This window comes from Scyliorhinus torazame, chromosome 25 (assembly GCF_047496885.1).
Source record: "Scyliorhinus torazame isolate Kashiwa2021f chromosome 25, sScyTor2.1, whole genome shotgun sequence".
Classification (NCBI taxonomy): domain Eukaryota; kingdom Metazoa; phylum Chordata; class Chondrichthyes; order Carcharhiniformes; family Scyliorhinidae; genus Scyliorhinus; species Scyliorhinus torazame.
Window position 1 is genome coordinate 25,328,465 of NC_092731.1, and position 12,619 is coordinate 25,341,083.

At 47.7% G+C, this 12,619-nt stretch overlaps 1 protein-coding gene across 3 annotated transcripts in view; it reads left to right on the plus strand.

Annotated features, from left to right (window-relative positions):
* actmap (actin maturation protease) overlaps nucleotides 1-10,080 on the plus strand; it is a 25,143-nt gene extending 15,063 nt beyond the window's left edge. For all 3 annotated transcript variants that reach the window (XM_072490207.1, XM_072490206.1, XM_072490208.1), the window contains 3 exons: nucleotides 1,580-1,709; nucleotides 4,401-4,471; nucleotides 9,354-10,080. In XM_072490207.1, coding sequence (XP_072346308.1) covers nucleotides 1,580-1,709; nucleotides 4,401-4,471; nucleotides 9,354-9,694 — 542 coding nt within the window. In that variant the 3' untranslated portion in view covers nucleotides 9,695-10,080. The remainder of the gene's footprint in view (nucleotides 1-1,579; nucleotides 1,710-4,400; nucleotides 4,472-9,353) is intronic.
* The last annotated feature ends 2,539 nt before the right edge of the window (nucleotides 10,081-12,619 follow it).

The following is a 12,619-nucleotide window of genomic DNA, read 5'->3' on the forward strand; positions in this document are numbered from 1 at the left end:
TCCCTCCTGTATTCGGACTCATCGTTATTCGAGATCCGGCCCACTATGGTCGTATCGTCAGCAAACTTGTAGATGGAGTTGGAACCAAGTTTTGCCACGCAGTCGTGTGTGTACAGGGAGTAGAGTAGGGGGCTAAGTACGCAGCCTTGCGGGGCACCGGTGTTGAGGACTATTGTGGAGGAGGTGTTGTTGTTCATTCTTACTGATTGTGGTCTGTTGGTCAGAAAATCGAGGATCCAGTTGCAGAGTGGGGAGCCAAGTCCTAGGTTTTGGAGCTTTGATATGAGCTTGGCTGGGATTATGGTGTTGAAGGCAGAGCTGTAGTCAATAAATAGGAGTCTTTGCCGCAGCCGGCCTCCTCCCTGTCCTGGATTTTGACCAGTCCAATTCCGGATCAATGACTGTATTGAAGTCCTCTCCCATGTTCAGGTTATGTGACGCTAAGTCTGGGATCTTACCTAACACCCACCTCATAAATTCCACGTTGTCCCAATTCGGAGCATACATGTTCACAAGTACCACTTGCACCCCCTCCAGCTTCCCACTCACCATTATGTACCTACCCCCCTTGTCTGACACGATTCTCCCTGCCTCGAATGCCACTCGTTTGCTGATCAAGATCGCTACCCCCCCGGTCTTTTGAGTCTAGTCCCGAGTGGAACACTTGGCTAACCCACCCCTTCCTCAATCTCGTCTGGTCTGTAACCTTTAGGTGTGTCTCTTGTAGCATTGCCACGTCTGCCTTCAGTTCCCTCAACTCATGGCATTACTTGATGAAGAGTCTGGGAGTCAGGTTTCTTGGCCAATGTTCATCCCTCAACCAATATCATTAAAATAAATTATACCATATTTAATTGAAGCATTCAAGAGGGTGTTACATGGTTAGTTGAATAGAAAAAATGTGCAGGGGTACGGGAGAAGGCAGGGGAATAGCACTGAGTCACAATGCTCGTTTGGAGAGCCAGTCAGACACGAAGGACCGAGTGGCCTCCTTTTGCACTCCTTATCTGAGGAAGGATGTTCTTGCTCTAGAAGGAATGCAGCGAAGGTTTCCCAGACTGATTCCTGGGATGGTGGGACTGCCTTATGAGGAGAGATTGAATCGGTGAATCGGTTAGGATTGTATTCGCTGGAGTTCAGAAGATGAGGCGGAGTCTCATAGAAACCTATAAAATAGACCAATTAGGACAGAGATGAGGATACATTTCTTCACTGAGTGGTCGTTCTGTGGAAATCGTTGCCACAGAAAGTAGTTGAGGCCAAAACATTGTATGTTTTCAAGAAGCAGTTATATACAGCACTTGGGGCGAAGGGGAATCAAAGGATATGGGGGAAAGCAAGATTAGGCTAATAGTTGGATGATCAGCCCCGTGACTATGTGGGTTTCCTCCTGTACTGTAAATTCTAAAATCCTATCATGAATGACAGAGCTGGCTCGATGGGCCGAATGGCCTCCTTCTGCACTAAATTCTATGGTAATGAATGGTGGAGCAGGTTTGAAGGGCTGAATGGCCTCCTCCTCCTCCTATTTTCTATGTGCAATAAATAAATGCAAGTTATTGTTTTCTTCTGACTGCAGGGGCAGATATGGTGAAATTGGCAGAGGAAGTTTTTCAATGTCATGGTGAACTCCTCCATGAAGGCTTAACGGGAAGTAACAAAGCCAGAATAATGCAGCACCTCCTCGCTGGTTACCCTGTCTTATTACCGTATCCTTCCAACAATTACTGACATTAACGTTCAAGGCGGTTGCTTCCTGTGCAACATCAGGCTGCAGATTAGTGATTTTTGGTTTGATTGCTAACTTGGGAGCTTCCAGAGGTGGAGACCCTGCTTCTAATTACCGGTTCCCCACTTGTGAGTAGGCTGAGGTGATGGCTACTGTTCCAGGGGCGAGCTGGCATCCCATACCCCACACAATGGCCATTCTACATAGGGTGGGATTTTCTAACCCCCCCCCCCCCGGCATATTTTCCAACAGTGGAGGCGGGATCTTCCGGTTCCGCCAAGTCTATGCCCCGCACTCTTCATGGTTGGGGAATGAGCTGCGGAGGGTGGTCACTACCAGTGGCTGCGAGAGAGTGATCACCCTCAGGGGGCGGGGGTCACCATCAATGGGGACAGGCGGGGATGGTGGTCACCATCAATGGGGATGGGCAGGGAGGGTGGTCACCATTGGTGTGGGCGGGGGGTTTGTCACCATTGGTGAGGGCGGTGGTCATCATTGGTGAGGGCGGGGGGGGTGGTCATCATTAGTGGGGGTGGTCATCATTGGTGGGGGTGGTCATCATTGGTGGGGGTGGTCATCATTGGTGGGGGGTGGTCATCATTGGTGGGGGTGGTCATCATTGGTGGGGGTGGTCATCATTGGTGGGGGTGGTCATCATTGGTGGGGGGTGGTCATCATTGGTGGGGGGTGGTCATCATTGGTGGGGGGTGGTCATCATTGGTGGGGGGTGGTCATCATTGGTGGGGGGTGGTCATCATTGGTGGGGGGTGGTCATCATTGGTGGGGGGGTGGTCATCATTGGTGGGGGGGTGGTCATCATTGGTGGGGGGGTGGTCATCATTGGTGGGGGTGGTCATCATTGGGCAGCACGGTAGCACAAGTGATTAGCACTGTGGCTTCACAGCGCCAGGGTCCCAGGTTCGATTCCCCGCTGGGTCACTGTCTGTGCGGAGTTTGCACGTTCTCCCCGTGTGTGCGTGGGTTTCCTCCGGGTGCTCCGGTTTCCTCCCACAGTCCAAAGACGTGCAGGTTAGGTGGATTGGCCATGCTAAATTACCCGTAGTGTCCATAAGGGTTGGGAGGGGTTATTGGGTTGCGGGGATAAGGTGGAAGTGAGGGATTAATGTGGGTCGGTGCAGACTCGATGGGCCGAATGGCCTCCTTCTGCACTGTATGTTCTATGTAATCTATGTAATCTATTGGTGGGGGGTGGTCATCATTGGTGGGGGGTGGTCATCATTGGTGGGGGGTGGTCATCATTGGTGGGGGGTGGTCATCATTGGTGGGGGGGGTCATCATTGGTGGGGGGGGTCATCATTGGTGGGGGGGGTCATCATTGGTGGGGGGGTCATCATTGGTGGGGGGGTCATCATTGGTGGGGGGGTCATCATTGGTGGGGGGGTCATCATTGGTGGGGGGGGTCATCATTGGTGGGGGGGTCATCATCGGTGGGGGGGGTCACCTTTGGCAGGGAGATCCCACCAGTGGGAAGGGCTCTTTCTCTCTAACCCAGGGGTCACTGGATAGTAATCAGAGGCAGGTATGACTATATTGAGTTCTTTCTGCCGTCAGTCTGGTCTCAGTCAAACGCTAAGTCAGATTCGTAAGTATCAATCTATTTTATTTCAAACAGCTTGCAAGCTAGACTCACTATGATAACAGTAGGACCAACACAGTACCCGAGATCCCCAAAGCAAGTGAGTGAAAACAAAGCACATAGCATCCTATACACATGAACATAGAATCAAGTTTCACACACGGCCAAATAAGGCAAGATGGCAAATGCAAAGCTCCCATAGGCTTTCCCACACATTCCTTGACCTGGCCATATAAGCTGATCTTCACAATTACTGACCCTGATAGGCCCATTCCACATTCCTCAGCCCTGGGGCTCCTTTCACCCAGCATCCTCTGCACAAAGAACCGGTCCTAATGGCTGCCCATCCCCCCTTCTGGCCATGCTTTGCACAGACCCTTTGTTCATTTTCTGGAACCTGGACTAATGTCTAAAAATCCACTATCCTAATCTTCTGCTCTCCTATATTAGGGTCTACCTCTACACTACCCTAACTGGTCATCCCAGTCTAGTACCATTCTCTTTAGTTCAATTCCTCAGGTACCCGAGGTAATAATAATCGCTTATTGTCACAAGTAGACTTCAATGAAGTTACTGTGAAAAGCCCCTAGTTGCCACATTCCGGCACCTGTTTGGGGAGGCCGGTACGGGAATTGAACCCGCACTGCTGGCCTTGTTCTGGATTACAAGCCAGCTATTTAGCCCACTGTGCTAAACCAGCCCCTAATTTCCCTCTTTCTAACCTAGAGTTCATTGGCCCGTGATCAGGAGGAACCTGACTGTTATCCTCACTTTATAAGACAGGGCACTGAGACCAACTATAAAAATCCCTAATAATGCTGGAGCTTGAAGCCAGGACCCCACTGATCTGTACGATTCAGTCCTCCTGCCTTCCAGCTTCCCCGATGGGAAGCCAGTTCCCCTGGAGAAGACAGCATACTGAGTCAAACAGGCCGCAAAGCTCCAAATTAAATCACTGATCTGTGCTGGATTAGCTGAGGTGCTGTTGTTGGCCTTGGTCAGCCTGGGTTAGAGGAAGCACATCACAAACACCTGGCTCTCAATAAATTGGGGAGATTCCTTAACCGCAGGAAGGTATGATGAAGATTTCAACCACGAGCCTTGCTTGAGGAAAGGACACAGAGCTCACTGGGCAGTCGTTTCAGGTGGGAGCTGAATACTAAGTGGATCTTTGTTCAGAGGCCTTATCACTGTCAGAATATCGGTACCCACCCATATTACAGACCATTATGAAGAATGCAACCCCATCCTACCATAGCATAGCTTAGCTCTAGTGTCAATGGCTGTCCATTAGAATCGTTCACATCAAACCACGCCACGCTATGTTACGTGGTTGGGCACACCATGTATTATCCTCCTGCGAAGGTGCGTTCGTGGATTAGATGCGTGTTTTAAGGACACAAGATGTCATCACTGTGTATTCCAGAGGTTGAGGTTCAGTGAAAACCATTAGGAAATGAAATTAAAATCGCTTAGTGTCACAAGTAGGCTTCAAATGAAATTACTGTGTAAAGCCCCAAGAGACTGGCTTTCTTTCTGCCTCTAAACCCTTCACTGCCTCACCGCTTCCCATCCCTCTAACTTCACAGGCCACCCTGGACCCCAAGCCTCAGTACTCTGCCAACACTGGCCTCTTTGCCTCTCTAAGAATCCTGGGGAAAAAACCCTGAGTGGGGTTTCGTGCTAACAAACAAAAACCAGCTTGAGCACTGTGACTGACTGTGCGTCTCTTTAATATCATTGTGACACACCCACGTAAAGGCAGCTGAGGGGCGAACTTGATGGGGAATTCAGTTTTGGGCCTTCATTAACAAATGTTTTATTGGCCCGAAAGGTGTAAGGTAATTTAAATGGTCAGAAAGTAAAGACGAAAACCTCAGCAGAAATCTATCAAGAGCATGAAAACAGACAACTTGCTCTAGAGCTCTCACACGTTTTTATAAAATATTCTATTTTTCTATTCTTCAGTGAATAACCTCACACTTTCCCACATTATACATCATCTGCCACCTTGTTACCCACTTGCTTAACCCGTCCATATCTCTTTGCAGTTTCTTTTGTGTCCTCCTCACAGCTTACATTCCCACCTCGCGATAAGCTCCCAAATTATAAGGTAATCTCGATATATATTAACAATCCGGAAGAAGGAACTGAGGTCACTGATGCTAAGTTTTCAGATGATACAAAGATATGTACCTCGCAGGTAGTGTTGAGGAAGCAGGGGGGGCTGCAGAAGGACTTGGACAGGCTAGGAGAGTGGGCAATGAAGTGGCAGATGGAATACAATGTGGAAAAGTGTGAGGCATTGACTATTTTCTAAATGGGAAAATGCTTAGGAAATCAGAAGCACAAAGGGATTCAGGAGTCCTAGTTCATGATTAAGGTTAGCGTGCACGTTCAATTGGTAGTTAGGAAGGCAATTGCAATGTTAATATTCATTTTGAGGGGCCGAGAATACAAGAGCAGGGATGTACTGTGGAGGCTGTATAAGGCTCTGGTCAGACCCCATTTGGAGTATAGTGAGCAGTTTTGGGCCCCACATCTAAGGAAGGATGTGCTGGCCTTGGTAAGGGTCCAGAGGAGGTTCACAAGAATGATCCCTGGAATGAACAGCTTGTCGTATGAGGAACGGTTGAGGAATCTGGGTCTGCAGAGTTTAGAAGGTTGAGAGGGGGGATCTTATTGAAACTTACAGGATACTGAGAGGCCTGGGTAGAATGGATGTGGAGAGGATGTTTCCAGTAGTAGGAGAGACCAGATCCCGAGGGCACAGCCTCAGACTGAAAGGATGATCCTTTGAAACAGATGAGGAGGAATTTCTTCAGCCAGAGGGTGGTGAATCTGTGGAACTCTTTGCTGCAGAAGGCTGTGGAGGCCAAATCACTGAGCGTCTTTAAGACAGAGGTAGGTAGGTTCTTGATTAATAAGAGGATCAGGGGTTATGGGGAGAAGGCAGGAGAATGGAGATGAGAAACATATCAGCCATGATTGAATGACGGAGGGTGGCACAGTGGTTAGCACTACTGTCTCATGGCACCGAGGACCCAGGTTCGATCCCGGGTCACTGTGTGGAGTTCGCACATTCTCTCTGTGTCTGTGTGGGTCTCACCTCCACAACCCAAAGATGTGCAGGGTAGGTGGATTGACCCCGCTAAATTGCCCCTTAATAGGAACATTAAAAAAAAAAAATATATATATATATATATATAAAATCGCTCTAGATATTTTAAAAATATTTTAAAATAAAATGATCGCATGGTGGAGATTAGATGGGCCGAATGGCCTAATTCTGCTCCTATATCTTATTGTCTAAGATTATTGTATTCTTACTGCTGTCTTTCAGTCACTCCCCATAGAACTGCTAATCAGAAGCAGAGGGGAAACAGTCTGGGTAGCTTTTCTTGTACAAATTCTTGAAAACATATGGGTTGGTGACCAGATGATGTAGGTTTAAGACAATTGGCAGAGGAGCCAGAGGGGAGGGGAGAAATGTTCCTATGCTGTGACTTATTGTGGTCATATTGACTGAAAGAGTGGGAGAAGCAGATTCAACAATAACCTTTAGGAGAAAACTCGCTGAATACTCGGAAAGGGGAAATTTGCAGGGCGGTGGGAAATAAGAGCCTAACACCAGAATGGGCGCAGAAGGCCATTTGGCCCATACAGCCTGATTTCCCATTTGGCAAAATCATGGAGTATCCGATTGCGGCCTTAATGCCACTTTCCTGTCTGTCCCTGTAACCTTTGACTCCCTTATAATCAAAATTCTGCCAAAGTTGGGCAGCATGGTGGCACAGTGGTTAGTACTGCTGCCTCACAGAGCCAGGAACCCGAGTTCAATTCCGGCCCTAGGTGTGCGGAGTTTGCACGTCCTCCCCATGCCTGCGTAGGTTTCCTCCGGGTGCTCCGGTTTCCTCCCACAAGTCCCGAAAGACGTGCTGTTAAGTAATGTGGACATTCTGAATTCTCCCTCCATGTACCCGAACAGGCGCCGGAGTGTGGCGACTCGAGGCTTTTCACAGTAACTTCATTGCAGTGTTAATGTAAGCCTACTTGTGACAATAAAGATTATTAATATTAGGTGGATTGGCTATGCAAAATTGCTAGTGTCCAAAGATGTGCAGGTTAGGTGGCATACAGGGATGGGGAGTGGGGCGAGGTAGGGTGCTCTTTCAGAGGGTCGGTGTTGCCTTCCCCTCTATCTTCTCCATTGGTTTGGCCTCCATCTTATGACTGTGCCTCAGTGAGCCGTTTTGCGATGTTTTCTCATTGTTAACATGCTTTGTAAATATCACCTATCATTGTTGAAAGAGTTTGCATGTGCAGAGCACCTTTCACATGCTTTCAGTAGGCAGTACGGGGGCAGTGGTTAGCACTGCTGCCTCAGCACCAGGGATCAATTCCAACATTGCTCTGCACATCTTTGGACTGTGGGGGTTCCCGGAGGAAACCTGCGCTGACACGGGGAGAATGTGCAAACTCCACAGTCACCTGTGGTTGGATTTGAACCCAGAACCTGCCGCTGTGAGGCAGCAGTGCCAGCCTCCAGAATGCAGTTTGAACTGAGCCACAGCTGGAACACAAGTTCCGTATGTTGAATTGTGAGGGATATGTCTCAAAACATGTAATATTGTTTGCACAGCTCCCCCGGCACCTGAGGCAGTTTAAAAAAAACAACTTTCTGGGTGTGGGCAGCACTGGCAAAGCTGGAATTTGTGTATCCCTTGTTACTGTCCGTTCAATCGAACATTGTGGGTGGGATTCTCTGGCTCATCCCCCCCCCCCCCCCCCCCCCCCCCCCCAATGGGTTCTTGATGGCGTGGCTGGCGAGCAATGCAAATGTACATTGACTTTAGCGGAACGGGATGATCCTGCTGGTGGCCAATGTTGAGTTGCCTCTGCCGGGGTGGGGGCCATCCCTACCTGTTTCATTTGCAGACGGTGAGTTTAATGCACTTGAACAGATAGAAGGGCGCATTGGAACAGGGTAGGGTTAAACTGGGAGATGTAAGTTTATAATGTGCCATTTTGAAAATGAACAGAAGACCAAGTTAAGATTGGCTTCAGTGCCATCTTCACCTACTGGCTTTTCACTCGAATAGTAATTTAAAACATCTATGTGGCTGAAAGATTGTTAATGTCAACCATTGGCCAGACTGTCAAAGATCGCAGATTAAGAACGGAATTAATGAACCAGTTGGTTTTAATCCCAGATCTTTTTTATGTAACTATTTCAAATTTTCAACATGCCACGCTGAGATTCATCCAGGCTGCACATTACTCGTCCAGTAACATAACCACTGCATTTCATATGCATTCGGAGCAGGAGTAGGCAACTCGGCCCTGCTCCGCTATTCAATAAGACCATGGCTGAACAGGGGCGGCACGGTGTCGCAGTGGTTAGCACTGGGTTTGATCCCGGCCCCAGGTCACTGTCTGTGTGGAGTTACCAATATTCTCCCCATGTCTGCGTGGGTCACACCCCCACAGCCCAAAGACATGTAGGTGGATTGGCCACGCTAAATTGCCCCTTAATTGGAAAAAAAAAAATTGGGTACTCTTAAATTTGTTTTTAAAAGATCATGGCTGATCTGAGTGGGGCCTCAACTCCACATTCGGGGCCCCCCCCGGTCTCAATATCCTTTGACTCGGTTTGTTAGGGGCTTTTCACAGTAACTTAATTGAAGCCTACTTGTGACAATAAACGATTATTATTATTATTAGTCAAGAATGTACCCGTAACCATACCCGTTGCAATATTTCTTGGCAAACCTGGCCAGTTGCTGTAACATTAATGCTCAGGTCCTTCCCTCTGTGTGGAGATGATCTAAACATGCCCCAAGGTTAATGCATTCAATTGTTGATCGGTGGGTTTAGATTGATTGTAATTGGTTGTGTCTACTTCAGAAAAGGGCACTTAAAAAAAAAAATACAGCTTTGGAACAGACAAACACAAACTATGAACAGGTTGATTCAGTGCGAGCTAGCTGTCTGGCAGCTTACATATTGCTTCTGATTGCTATGCAGGAGTGCTGCTGGGATTGAAGTGTGGACTGCCAAAAGATTTCTACGAAGAGGATCCTGATACTCCGAGGCTCTTCCATCGGCGTGTTAGTGCGCCTGAAGCCAGCTACCCTGAAAACTGTGTTGTTGAGACCCACCTGCTGGCCAAGCAAGGGAAGAGTCTGAAGTACCAGTTGTGGCAGTATGAGCTAGTGCACCAGAGTAACGTGCAGCTAAGGGAGTTTAGCCCCAAGCGAGAGTGTGATGGAACAGTCTACATGGTCCCAGATGGGGGTGTGGAGTCAGGACTGTGTGGGGCAGTGGTTCTTCTCCAGCCTTTATCTCAGGAACAAAACAAAAGTTAGCCCCTTTTGCTAGCAGCATTGAAAGCTTTTAGCTTCACATGGCGAGACAGCTGGTTCGTGATGCAGAGCAAGGCTAGCAGCGTGGGTTTAATTCCCATATACCGGCTGAGGTTATTCATGAAGGCTCTGTGCCTTCTCAACCATGTCCCTCGTTTGAGGGGTGGTCATCCTCAGCTTAAATCACCACCAGTCAGCTCTCCCCCTCAAAAGGGGAAAGCAGCCTATGGTCATCTGGGACTATGGCGACTTTACCTTACTTTTCAAAAACTCAGGACATCCAAAGTGCTTCATATAGAGTAAAGTGCGATATTTTGTATCTTTTGTTAAGCAAATCATTTTGTTTATCCAGCAAGCTCTTGCAAACAATAAATGAGATGGTGACCAGATCATCTGTTTTAGTCCAATTATTGTTGATGGATAAATATTGACCCCAGGACACTAGCCACAACTCCCCTGCTGTTCATCAAAATGGTGGCATGCATGGGATCTCTTATTGCACCCAAGAGTGCAGACTCTACTTAAAGATAGTCCTCGGTTGGTGAAGCAGTCCCTCGGTGCCAGACAGTCTTGATGATGTGCTCAGGTAGAGCTGACAAACCACCGATTCAACTTGCTCCACCCCAGGGAAGCTAAACATTTGGAATTGAATTTGCTTAACCTGTGCACAGACTCCATACTTGGAAGATAAAGATTGTGCCAAGTGTTCAACATGTCACATCACAAGTAATATGACTGCTGTACAAGTCGCCATTACATAGGTGCCTTTAATCTAGTTCAGACCCTCTTACACCAATAAAACAGTTGCAATAAGGCAGCAAACCGCTCTCCCTGGTTTGCTCTCGCTCACTCCCTGCCTTTCATTCGAAAATCCCCTTCACCTATTGCTGGTACAGCCTTTTGATCATTTACTCCACTTAAATATTTAGTGAAAAGTTTTCAGAAATATTCAGTGCAAGTGTTTTGCTCGTCTGTCACAGAGCCAGGGGAGAATTGGGGGCTGACATTCCTGTCAGCATAACATCTGTATCCCCTGGCTCGCTGGAACCAAATTTCCAATTAGTGCTAGTGAGTCTTCGATGGTCTGGCCTCGGATCACGTCAGAGTTGATCACTCACTGCAAAACGGTTGGTGGTGGTGGTGTTAGGAGTTGTACAAACCCTTGCCAGGTTTCTCTCTTGTAGTCTTGGCTTCTGCTACAGGTCCTCAATGACCCTGGACAGTTGGACGGTATAGGTGGGCCTACTCTGCCCTTCACTGAAGAATGTTCCAAACTTCTACCAGCTTTTGGTTGTAGAAAAAATGAGTTGGCAGCATTCAGCCCCTCGAGCCTGCTCCGCCAGGCAATAAGATGTCTGGTTTGACTGCAGTCTCAACTTCACATTCCTCCTCCTCCCCTGGCCCCCCTCTAACCTTTGACTCCCTTGCTGAGAATCTCTCTACCTCAGCCTTAAAAATCAAGATGGACTTGAATCCAAAGCCTCTGTCGCAGAGATAGGGACAATACAACTGACCATTCTGGTCAACCCCCATTTTTAAGAAGAATCCGACAACATTACAGAGGGTACAAAGGAGATTATACCAGAATGTTCCCAGAGATGAGTGAATACAATAATGCGGAAGATTCAAGAAGCTGGGATTATTAGTATGTCACAGAGGTTCGAAAGGCGATTTACTAGAGAAGTCTTCAATCATGGAGGATTTAGATGGAGTAAATATAGAGCCATTGCTCCCAAGAGGTGAAAAACAGAGGGCACAGTTTAAGTTGACCAACTAACAACTTGAGGTAAAACATTTTTAATGCAACGAGTGGTTAGGATTTGGAATGCACCGCCTGATAGGGTGGATAGATTTGAGAGGCGATCTCATTGAAATGAAAAAGATTCTGGAAGGGGCTTGATTGGGTAGACACCGAAAGATTATTTCCCCTGGCTGGGGAATTAGAAGATGGGGCGGGGCACAGTGTCAGGACAAGGAGTTAGCCATTTAGGACTGAGCTTGAGGCAAAATCTCAAAGGGTTGTGAACTCTGGAATTCTCTCAAGGGCTGTGCACATTTGAGAATAGCAACGGATATCAACAAGGAAATCAAGGGATTTGGGGAGATGTGATGGCACAGTGGGAAGCACTGCTGCCTCACAGCGCCAGGGACTGGGGTTCAATTCCAGCCTTGGGCGATTCTGGAGTTTGCACTTTGTGTCTGCGTGGGTTTCCTCCGGGTGCTCCAGTTTCCTCCCACAGTCCAAGGATGTGCAGATTAGGTGGATTGGTCACACTAAATTGTCCTTCAAGTGTCCAAAGATGTGCAGGTTAGGTGGTTTGACCATGTTAAATTGTCCTGTAGTGTCCAACGATGTGTAGGTTAGGTTAATGGGATACAGCGAGGGAGTGCGCTTGGCTGGGAGTGCTTTTCAGAGCAGATTCAATTGGCCAAATGGTCTTCCCCACTGAGATTGTATGATTTGAAATGGGAGTTGAGGCTCAAGATCAGCTATGATTGTACTGAATGGTGGAGCAGGATCAAGGGGCTGCATGGTCCACTCCCACTCCTAATTCTTATGAGAAATTAATTTTGGGCATTGCAGTAGATTTTGTCTGAAATGTCATGAAACACAAGTATTCTTTCTGTATAAAGCTTAATTATACAATTAAACATATATATGTATTATTTCTGTTTGACTTTAATGTGAAACTAGTTGCTGACTGAGCAAGAATTCTGTCAAGACCTCAAGGTAACTCACCAAGCACATGGTCAATAGTCAGCCTGGCTTGGCCATACTCAAGTTTGGAGGCCATCAGAGGTTGACGGGAGTGTTGCCAACTTGATTAGACTGTTACGAAGGTTGAAAAGTGTCGCTGGAGCTGTAAAGAGTGCTGACAAGGCCAATGGTAAGTGATGGCCATACTAGCTCTTGCTTCTCCTCTTATC